At 34.4% G+C, this 11,554-nt stretch overlaps 1 protein-coding gene across 2 annotated transcripts in view; it reads left to right on the top strand.

Annotated features, from left to right (window-relative positions):
• Nucleotides 1–11,554, top strand: part of HLTF (helicase like transcription factor) — a 58,072-nt gene that overhangs the window by 11,582 nt on the left and 34,936 nt on the right. For both annotated transcript variants that reach the window (XM_024769067.1, XM_024769066.1), the window contains exons 3-8: nucleotides 3,138–3,304; nucleotides 4,519–4,652; nucleotides 5,209–5,306; nucleotides 6,957–7,031; nucleotides 7,190–7,381; nucleotides 10,732–10,827. In XM_024769067.1, coding sequence (XP_024624835.1) covers nucleotides 3,138–3,304; nucleotides 4,519–4,652; nucleotides 5,209–5,306; nucleotides 6,957–7,031; nucleotides 7,190–7,381; nucleotides 10,732–10,827 — 762 coding nt within the window. The remainder of the gene's footprint in view (nucleotides 1–3,137; nucleotides 3,305–4,518; nucleotides 4,653–5,208; nucleotides 5,307–6,956; nucleotides 7,032–7,189; nucleotides 7,382–10,731; nucleotides 10,828–11,554) is intronic.

Here is an 11,554-nt window from a genome sequence, read left to right as displayed (position 1 = left end):
TTGGGATTTTTTTTTTTTTTTTTTTTTTTTTTTTTGCTGTATGCAGGCCTCTCACTGTTGTGGCCTCTCCCGTTGCGGAGCACAACCTCCGGATGTGCAGGCCCAGCGGCCATGGCTCACGGGTCCAGCCGCTCCATGGCACGTGGGATCCTCCCAGACTGGGGCACAAACTCATGTCCCCTGCATCGGCAGGTGGACTCTCAACCACTGTGCTACCAGGGAAGCCCTGTTGAGCTTCTTAAATATGTAGATTAATGTTTTTTCATCAAATTTGGGAAGTTTTTAGCTATTATTTCTTCAGATATTCTCTCTACCTCTTTTTCTCCTCTCCTTCTGAGACTCTCATCATGTGTGTGTTGGTATGCTTGCTGTTATCCCACAGGATCTGTTCATCTTTCATCATTCTTTTTTCTTTCTGTTCCTCAAACTATAACTGTTCCTCAGACGTTATAGTCTCAGTTGACCTGTCAACAACTTCATTGATTCTTTCTTCTGCCTGCTCATATCTGATGTTTGAGCCTCTTTAGTGAATCTTAGACTTTAGTTATCTACGTACATTTTGACTCCAGAATTTCTATTTGGTGAGACATAGTTCTCATGCTTTCCTTTAGTTCTGCAGACATGGTTTGCTTTAGATCTTTGAACATATTTAAAATTAAAACTTAAGTTTTTTTCTAGTAGGTCAAGCATCTGTGCTTCCTTATGGGTAGATGATTGATAGCGTTTTTCCTTTGTGTGAGCTGTACTTTCTTGTTTCTTTGCATGTCTCTCTTGTTGTTGTTGAAAAGTAGACGTTTTAAATAATATAGCAACTCTAAATCATATGATGCTGTAATCCCACTCCTGGGCATATATCCAGAGAAAACTGTAATTCAAAAAGATCTATGCACACCAATGTTCATTGCAGCACTATTTATAATAGCCAAGACATGGAAGCAACCTAAGTGTCCATCAACAGATGGATGGATAAAGATATGGTATATCTATACAATGGAATATTACTCAGCCATAGAAGAGAATGAGATAATGCCCTTTGCAGCAACATGGATGGACCTAAAGATTATCATAATAAGTGAAGTAAGCCAGACAGAGAAAGATAAATATCGTATGATATCACTTATATGTGGAACCTAAAAAGAATAATACAAATGAACTTTTTTACAAAACAGAAATAGATCCACAGACGTAGAAAACAAACTTATGGTTACCAAAGGGGGAATGGGGGGGATGGATAAATTAGGAGTTTGGGATAAAATATACACACTGCTATATAACCAAGAAGGACCTACTGTATAGAACAGGAAACTATATGCAATATTTTGTAATAGCCTGTAAGTGAAAAGAGTCTGAAAAAGAATAGATTTTATATATATCTATAAATTATATGTGTATATATATATGTGTGTGTGTACTTATATACATGTATAACTGAATCACTGTGCTGTACACCTGAAACTAACAATAGTATAAATCAACTATACTTCAACTAAAAATACCTATATGTGATGATGAATGTGAGCTTAAAAAAAAATAATTTGGCAGCTCTAGAAATCAGATTCTTCCTTCTCCCCTGGATTGGTTGTTGCTGATTTTGGTTATTGTTGTTTGTTTAGTAACTTTTGCTAAATTAACCCTGTGAAAGTCTTTGTTGTGTCTGGCCACTGATATCTGTATTTGGTTAGCTTAGTGGTCAGGTAATGACTGAACTAGAACCGGTAAATTTCCCAGTCTTTACTGAGAGGATCTGTGTGCATTTGGGGCACTCCTTCAACACTCAGCTTGGCAGTTGACAGCTCTGCCTTAGCCTTTATTTCCTGCCTGTTCAGAGCTTCAAGTTTAGCCAGAGGTGAGAGCTTAAGACCTTCTCAGGTCTTTCCTGAACATATTCACAGCCCTGAGCATGCATACAGCCCTGTGCTTGCATTTGGCCTTCTAGATTTCCAGGAATATATTGGAGCTTTGAACATCTTATTCTCCGCTTTTTCCTCTTAAGCCCTTTGGTTATTGTTTTGTTTGCCCTAGCTGTTACCCACTGCCTGTAAAATTGTTTTTGACAAACACCCACCCAAGGGAGAACGTTTTATGTACTGAGTAAGCTCAGAGGTCAAATAGAAACAGCTTTGCAAGTGGGGGTCTTCTAGGGAACCACCATACAGGTCAAATAATGACAATTCTATAGGAATAAATCTTTGAAATTCTGCTCCAGTGTGCTCACTCTGGTAACTGCTAGGCTGTACTAAGTGCAGCAGGTTGTTATTTTTAAAGGCTATCGTGTAACTGAGAGCTGGAGATGAGACTAGGGCACTGATATTTAGCTGTTTTCTTGAATTAAGACCCCAGGTTTCTACAATCCTTTGGTTAGTTTCCAGAGTTCTGAAAAAGTTGATTCAAACAGTTTTTGCCAGTTTTTTCATTGCTTTTATTATGGAAGAGAGAATTTTTGGAAGTCCTTACTCTTCCATTTTCAATTATGTCACCCTCAGGCCATTTTTAATTAAGTGGAATCAGATAATGGCATGAGTTGAAGGCTGGATGTATTTTCTTGTTCCAGTTCCATTCTCTCTTATAATTAACGCCTTTTAACCCTTTGAGATTCTAGAGAATTTAGGCTTAGGAGCCGGCCTGCCTGGATTCAGATCCTAGCTCTGCTACTTATTAACTTTATGACCTTGGGCAAGTTACTTAACTTTTCTGTGCTTTAGTGTCTTCATCTGTAAAATGGAGATAATGATAACACCTACCAAAAGGGTTGTGACAGTTTTAAAAGTCAGTCTGTGTAATGTACTTAGAACAATGTGTGGCCCATAGTAAGCACTCAAGAGATTACCTGTTTTTGAAGTTACAATGTTGAATAATTTTAGATAATGTGCATCTGTTAGTTTTGATTGTATTTTTTTTATATCAAGGGTTAACTTCCATTGAATATAAATTAGGAAAATATTGTAAAAGAATTCTTATAAAATATGTTCTTTAATGTTTCTGTAGAAATATGAGTCCAAGAAGATGTGCATTTCTTATATGTGGTGTTACTCAGTAAGCATTAAAAAATGAATGGAAATCCCAGATAAAGTATGATGAAAAAAGGTATCATCATATGTTTATTATTTATAATAATATCTGTTTATTATTTTTATTAGGTTAATAATAATGAAATGGTTGCTTTACAACGAGAACCCGATAACCCTTATGATAAGAATGCAATTAAAGTAAACAATGTGAATGGAAATCAGGTCGGCCATATAAAGAAAGATCTTGCAGCTGCCTTGGCCTATATCATGGACAACAAATTGGCTCAAGTTGAAGGGTAATGTACTTTTGGAGTTCAGTTTTAATAATTGTGAGTTGTAGTGATCTCTGAATGTAAGGGTATGTAAAGTTGCCCTGACAACTTTTGTCGCTATACCTTTAGTATGCATTCAATAAATGTTTTAATTCCTCTTTCATCTGCCTGCACTACCCTAGCCATCAAATAGCTGTTCCCTCACTTTCCTGGTAAATTACTACCATGGAGAAAAATAGACTTTGGTTCAAATATTAGAAAGTCCACACCATCTTTTAAGAAAAAAGCTTTTTAAAAAGCCTTTTAGTGCATTGATTTGAGAAGTTTGGAAGTGTTTGTTTAAATCAGGTTGTAAGCTGATAGCCTGTGATCAGATGTACATGAGTTTGGTTTTGCCTACACAGTGTTTAATTTTTTTTTCAGTTATTTCCGATATTCAAATATCTGGACATTCTACATTTTATGCATATTAATTTTCCCTAATTATACAAAATTATTTATAAATATTTCTCTTGATAAATGGAAGATCTGGTAATGCAGGATACTTATTTCCACATGACGTCATTTGATTGGAGATAAGTAGCAGCTGTTGCATTATCTAGGCATATACCTTCTTAGTTCTACCACCTGTTCCTTTTTTAAAACTCCCAGTCTCTTTGGTTACATTTTCTCTTTTATGCGTTTGTGTCTGTGACCTCAATTTTAGTATGGGTTGTTTAGGATATTAAAAGGTGAGTTTGAAAGATAGATATTTAGCAGTGTCTTCTCACTTGTTTACTTGTTTTCTCCTTTCTCAGTTCATCAAGTTTTTCAGATATTGAGAGTAAACTTTCAGTGAATCCTGGATCAGAAATAGTTCTTGGAAATCCTTCCCCATGCTCCCAGAATGGGTTGCTACACTCAGTGGTTCCGTTAGTGGAAGCTCTGCCTTCTGAATTAAACTTGCTATTTTACTTATCTTATGATCTTGGTAATAGGCTAACTACGCATTTAAACACTTTTACCTCACCTGAGTTTCTTCTGGCATTCTGGTCCTAAAAACTGCCTTTTCTTCTCGTTATTGTTGGTCCTAGTCCGTGTCCTTTTTCTTTCTAGTCTGCTCAATTAGTTCCTTTCTGTTTTGCTTGCATGCAGAATTTGAACGTGGCAGTTATTTAACAAGATTTTTAATGAGACTTAAATGTAAAAAAATAACACTTCTAATTTCTCTTTTTTTTTTTCTTTCTTAATTATAATAGGGTAGTTCCTTTTGGTGCAAACAATGCTTTTACCATGCCTTTGCATATGACTTTTTGGGGAAAAGAAGAAAATAGAAAAGCAGTTTTAGATCAGTTGAAGAAACATGGATTTAAATTGGGTCCTGCACCAAAAAGTAAGTTCAGGGTTTAACCTACTATTATTGTGATATTGTTAAGATGCTGGAATTGTAAAACATTTATTCTCTTAAGTAATACCTTGAATTTGGGTGGCTAAATTAATTAGTGCTGAAGGCTCCAAGTTCTTTTGTTAGGAATCTTTTTAAGGAAATCCTTGAATTTTTTTTCTCTTTATTTTGAAATAACTATAGATCCATAGGAGGTTGCACACATACACAGAAAAATGTGCAAGGAGGTCCCTCCTCTAACTTCCCCCAGTGATAATATCTGGAAATCCCTGACTTTAAACATTCTCTTTAATAAGTTATAGACGATAAGAATCTCCCAATAGAGAATGAAAAAGTATTATTTGTTTTTCAAAAGTTTGTTTAAATAATGTGGAATTCTTTTAATGTATTTTTTGAATAACCTAGCAGATTTAGTTTTAAAATTTTTTAAACACATATAAAGGGAATTTTTAATTCAGCTTATTAGACAAGCTTTAAAAGCTATTTACTAAAAGATAATTTATTTCATTTGGTGATTTTATTCTTTTCATTTTGTAAATTATAGCTTTAGGATTCAGTTTGGAAAGTGGTTGGGGCTCTGGAAGAGCGGGACCAAGCTATAGTATGCCAGTTCATGCTGCAGTACAGATTACAACCGAACAGGTGCACTTCTCTTCTATTTCATAACTAAAAGTGAAGAGTGAATTTTAAATGCTGAAGGTTGATGTTTAAAAATATAAGATAAATATGCATCTGTTAGTATTAGTGATCTTTATATTGTTATGGAACATGTAGAATAAATAAAATATATTGCAAATATTTATGTAGAAAGAAAGCAGTGATAAGGAATATGTCCACATACATGCATTCATATATACATTGAAACACACACATTGCTGTATACACCTGTGATGTTTTACTCTGTTTTGATGTTTTTGTATTATTTGAAGTTTTTAAAATAGCCGTAATTTTTAAAAAGTTGAAACTTGAAACTTAACTCCTTTCAGGAAGGTTGCAAATGCAGTGCTAAAAAAACTAGTTCTGAATCTCTGGCCTTAGTCTATTTCTTTCTTTGTCTGCTTTGTGATCCAGGATACTGTTATGCTGGGTTAGTTTGAGGAAAAAAGGGTATAAAGTAAATTAATGCAGATCAATCTACCAATTACATCAAAATTTTTTTTGTCTCTACTCATCAGTGTTATTAGTCTTTTTATATTCTAATTGTAGTTACTGTACTTTCCCTGCTCATTGTTAGAAGGGCTTGAGCCTGTGTCTGTCATTCTTTTTTTTTTTTTAATTTATTTTATTTTTGGCTGCGTTGGGTCTTCATTGTTGCACACAGGCTTGCTCTAGTTGAGGCAGGCAGGGGCTACTCTTCCATGCGATGCGCAGGCTTCTCATTGCAGTGGCTTCCCTTTGTTGTGGAGCGTGGGCTCAGTAGTCATGGTTCGCAGGCTCTAGAGCAGTCTTAGTATCTGTGGCGCAAAGGCCCAGCTGCTCCGTGGCGTGTGGTATCCTCCCGGACCAGGGCTTGAACCCATGTCTCCTGCATTGGCAGGCAGATTCTTAACAACTGTGCCACGAGGGAAGCTCTTGAGCTTGTGTCTGGTGGGTAAACCCCAGATTACCTCTCCTCACTTTTTAGATTTGGCCTGATTTCTTCTGGGCTGTTGCTATGTATTTATTTGCTAATTTACAAAAGTAATTGTAATACATATATGTTACTGTACGATTGGACTAGATCAGTTTAAAGAACCAACTAAAGATTAGCATAAGATCGAAATTATCCTAATATTTTGTAGCACATAGCAAATTTCTGATTTCTGATTATTTCTGATTATTCATAATAATCAATGAAATGTCATTTACTTGAAAAAGTCAAATATACTTGGTAGGATCTGCCAAAATGGTTTGAATACAGCTAATAGAATCACAGAATTTCAATGGCAGAAGGAACCTTAGAGACACTCTAAATCTAGTTCATCCCATTTCTTTTGTGGTAATAAGATACAGGGCCATATAGGTAAAGTGTCTTGCCCAAAGTTATATAAAGGTTTTTTTGTGACAGAGTTGTGACTGAAACCCAGGACTTAAAACTCTATCCTGTATTCTTTCGACTGTAACAGTTACCTAAAGGATCTATTTATTCTGCCATTATTGAGCAGCGTAGTATCTCAAAGAATTAATTTATTTTATGTACCTTTTGGTATTCGACTCTTTTAGTTAATTAAATGACTTGAAATCTCTGAATTAAGTGCAATTATTGTTTGAATTGGTTTGTTTCGTAATGTTTCTTGTTGCTGTTTGTTGTAGCTTAAGACAGAGTTTGACAAATTGTTTGAAGATTTAAAGGAAGATGATAAAACTCAGGAAATGGAACCAGCTGAGGTACTGAGCCAGTATTTTCTATTTAAAAGTATTTGGAATTTAAAAATACGGTATTAATCTATACATTTTTCATCACAAGATCAACTTTCCTAGATTCTGCATGGGGTAAAAGAAAGGGCTTATTGTATTTCTATTTATAACGTTTCTTTTATTTATAGGCTGTTGAAACACCATTGCTTCCACATCAAAAACAAGCTCTAGCTTGGATGGTTTCACGGGAAAACAGTAAAGAACTTCCACCATTCTGGGAACAGCGAAGTGACTTATACTATAACACAATAACAAATTTTTCTGAAAAGGACCGACCAGAAAATGTTCATGGAGGAATTTTAGCTGATGATATGGGTTTGGTAATTATATTTTTCCTTGAGTTAATAACACTTTATTTTGTAACTAAGATTTTATATGAAGTAACTTTGAAGTATATAGAGATGGGAATATGTTGGTGCCAGTTTGGGACTCGATATCACTGTGAGTGTAGAACATAATTTTTCCTGTGGTTTTCACTTAAAATAATGCTGAGGTTTTTTTTTTCTTTTGTCTTGTTTGCCTAAGGTACAATTAAAATAATTGGCAGTAATGATATAAACATGTGTTTTTCAGTTTTCTTTTGAAATTCAGGGTAGCTTATCTTTCATGGGTTTTCTTAAAGAAAAGATATGATTCCTTACACCAGCAGTTTTTATACTTTTTGGTCTCAGCAACTCTTTATGTTCTTAAAAATTATTGAGGATCCCAAAGAGTGTCTGTCTTTGTGGGTTGTCTCTATTACTATATCTATTAATATTTATGGTACTAGATATTAAAATTTTTTATTATTTTAAAAATAACAGTTAAAAAACTCATTATGTGTTAACAGAAATAGCATATTTTTCAATGAAATGTACTCCAAGACAAAAGCAATTTTGATGAGAAGACTGGTACTGTTTTACATTTTTGCAAGTCTCTTTAATGTTTGGCCTAATAATTGACAGCTGAATTCTCATATCTTTTCTTTCATTCATTCTGTGTGATACGTTGTTTTTGTTGAAGAATACAAAGAAAATTAGTCCTCATGCAGATACGTATTTGAAAGGGAGTATTTTAAAAGACTTTTTAAGATAACTAGATTTTCTTTGCTACAAGAAAATTAAGCAAATATTAGTTTATTAAAGGTTAATAATTATAATGTGGAACTTTTTTGTTTTTTGGCTGCACCATGCGGGATCTTAGCTCCCCGACTGGGGATCAAACCAGTGCTCCCTGCATTGGGAACACAGAGTCGTAACCCCTGGACTGCCAGGAAAGTTCCTATAATGTGGAACTTAAAAAATCATATCAACGAACTTTTTATACTTTGTTTCATTAATATCCATTGGTGTAGCTTGCACGTTGAATGGATATTTTACCCATGCATGGTTTTTAGCATTAGGTGTTGCTCATTTGGAATATATTGGTTCACTGAGTTACACAGATCTGCCAAATGTTGATGCATTTCATTATACAATGCAAAAAAATTTACATTCATTGATACTACTGCTGATCTTATTAGAAGGGCATTTACATTTGGGAAGCTTTTCTACTCATAGCGTTGGATGCAAGTTTTCTAACATAATTTTTGCTTGAAAGCGCAAATTTTATCATTAACAACAAACACTGTCAGTTGTTTCCTTGGAGTTGATAGACTCATTTTATTCATTTTTTTCAAGAAAATGTCTGCCACTCAGTCATGAATAACTAGTTATCGGTCATTCTTTCAAGTTAAAATGGTGGTACTTGAAAGTGACGATGCATGGTAGCTAGTTCGGCTTGTAATTCAGTCTCACAAGTGATTTTTCTCTAGATAACCTTCATATTTTGGTATGCAAAAGAAGTATTTTGTGTACTTGCCATCTTGTTACACAGAATATTTAAAACATGTATACTTAAGAGGTGAGATTTGGTAAAATGAATGTGTACTGCTTTATCAAGAACATTCTTTTTGTGGGCTTCTTAGTTGCAAAGTGCCAGCTCCTTAGTTGCAGCATGTGGGCTCCTTAGTTGTGGCAGGCAGGCTCCTTAGTTGCAGCAGGTGGACTCCTTAGCTGCGTCAGGCAGGCTTCTTGATTGTGGCATGCAAACTCTTAGTTGCGGCATGCATGTGCAATCTAGTTCCCTGACCAGGAATTGAAAGCAGCCCCTAGCACTGGGAGTGCAGAGCCTTATCCACTGCGCCACCAGGGAAGTCCCTCGAGAACATTCGTAAAGAGCATTCTTAAAGTGAAACTGTTTATTTGGTTTGTCTTTTTTTTAACTGTATGTGGCGGTTAAAAATACAGTGACCACTAGTATAATGTAGTGCCAACTGCTTTGTGTCATGCTAAGGCAGTAGCAGTTTTACCCACCATTGCTTTCTGTGGAATTACTACAGATATCAACACAAGTAAGGTCTTAGTAGAATTATTAAAATAGTTTTGACTGCACATACTTCTGAAAGGGTCCTGGGGAGCTCCTAGGACCTGTGGACCACACTTTGAAAACTGCTGCTTTACAATGCTTTCAACTTGAAAGAGGTTTATTTCTATGTTGCTAATTATAAATTCAGCTATGGAAAATAATGAAAATTTTCATGATTCTGTTTTTAAAAAAATGCACAAGAAATATCTTGTCCTGTATGCTTTATTGGTAAGGTATATGGTCTTTAAGTCTTGGAAATATCTTTAAATGAAATTTAATAAAGTAATTATCTTATGTCCATACTGGGATTACTAACCATTTTAAGTTAGCTCTGAATTACATGGCAAGCAAGTAGTTGTAGTTTTGTGATAAAGTTATTAGTTCAGGGTTAAATGTGACATTTAAATGGGAGTCATTCAGTAAAGTGACATTTCCCTAAAAACATACGTTTATGGAAAACTTACATACTTGTACTGCTAGCTGCTCCAGCTTAATTCATAGTAGTCAAAAACTGGAAACAATCTAAAGGTCCACCAACAGGTGAATGCACAAATAAGTGTGCCATGTATGCATATACGATGGAATATTAGCAGTAAAAAAACACAATGAATTGCTAATAAGCATTTCTCTATATTACTCCACTCTTCTTAAGGAACAACTTATACCAGCTCATGTCACCACATGCTCTGAATCAGGGCTAGGCCTAAAATTGTATTGAGCAGAAGAAACTAAACAAAGAAGAGTATATTGAGTAATTCCATTTATATCAAGTTCAAAGGCAGGCAAAATTAATATATAGTGATAGAGACAAATCAGCCGTTGTCTGGTACAGAGGTGGGGAGATGGACTGCAGAGGAATACAGGGCAACTTCTAGGTGATAAAATTTTTCTGTATCTTAATTGTGTGGTGGTTACACCAGTGTATACAGTTGTCAAACCTATCAAACCATACACTTTAAGTCTGTGAATTTCATTGTATGAAAATTATACCTCAATTAAAAAAGGATTAAAAATACAAAGTGACATTTCTCAATGATGCTTACAGTATTTTACACAGTAAATTATTTAATACTCCTAGTAATATGGCATGGTAAAGCATTTACTAACTTAATGAATGAAATAACTTCACTAATATGTATATTATTTGGTATAATAATTAGCATACTTCTGTGGCCCTGAATGCTGTTTGATATTTTCTTACTTGATTTAAATATTAGTTTCAGAATGTTGTCTGGTCAACTGGGTTTCAGAATCTGACCATTTTTCTTTGTAAAACATTTTAAAGGGCAAAACTCTGACAGCCATTGCAGTGATTCTCACCAACTTCCATGATGGCAAATCTCTTCCTATTGAAAGAATTAAGAAAAATCAGCTGAAGAAGGTGAAGTATTAGTGTGTTTTTTCGAAAGTCTCTGGTTTATTGTAAAACCTTTTAATTTTGTCATTAAAAAAATTTTTGCCAAAAAATTGATAATATCTGGTTTTTAGAGATATGATGAATGGCCTTTCTCGTGTTGCTGATAAGAGTGAAAGTTTATGCTACATTCTTGAAGGCAATTTGGTAATGTGTATCAAAAGCCTTAAAAGTGTTTGTAATCTTTGATTCAGCAGTGCCATTTCAAAGAAACTAAAGAAGTTATCAGAAATGCATTTTTTCCAAAGAGAAAAATACAAGTCTATTTCCCCAGCATTATTTTAAAGGCAGAAAAGAAATACCTGTCAATAAGTTAACAGTTAAATTATGATACAACCATAAAATTTAATATTATGCAACTACAAAGTCCTATTTTTGAAGAATACTTCCATGATCTTTTTTAGTTAAAAGGCCAGATACACCTCTGTGTATAGAGTTTGAGTCTTCATTTTGTAAATACATATTTATATACGTCTTAAGTGTAGTCACACATACTGTATGTGCCAAAATGTTAATAGTGATAATTATGTCCTAATGATGAGAGAATGGGTGACTATTCTTGATGTTTAATTTGTGTATATTTTTATATATAGCATATATACACATAATACATGTATATTCAGTTTCTAAGAATTAATAATGAATTAGTTTTGTAGGGAAAATAAATGTTATAAGAATGAAACGGTTGTTCTTC

The sequence above is a fragment of the Neophocaena asiaeorientalis genome, unplaced genomic scaffold (genome assembly GCF_003031525.2).
Source record: "Neophocaena asiaeorientalis asiaeorientalis breed wild unplaced genomic scaffold, Neophocaena_asiaeorientalis_V1.1 scaffold118, whole genome shotgun sequence".
NCBI classification, from domain to species: Eukaryota; Metazoa; Chordata; class Mammalia; order Artiodactyla; family Phocoenidae; genus Neophocaena; species Neophocaena asiaeorientalis.
The sequence above is the reverse complement of the archived record's forward strand: the minus strand, read 5'-3'. Positions and strand labels throughout refer to the sequence as shown.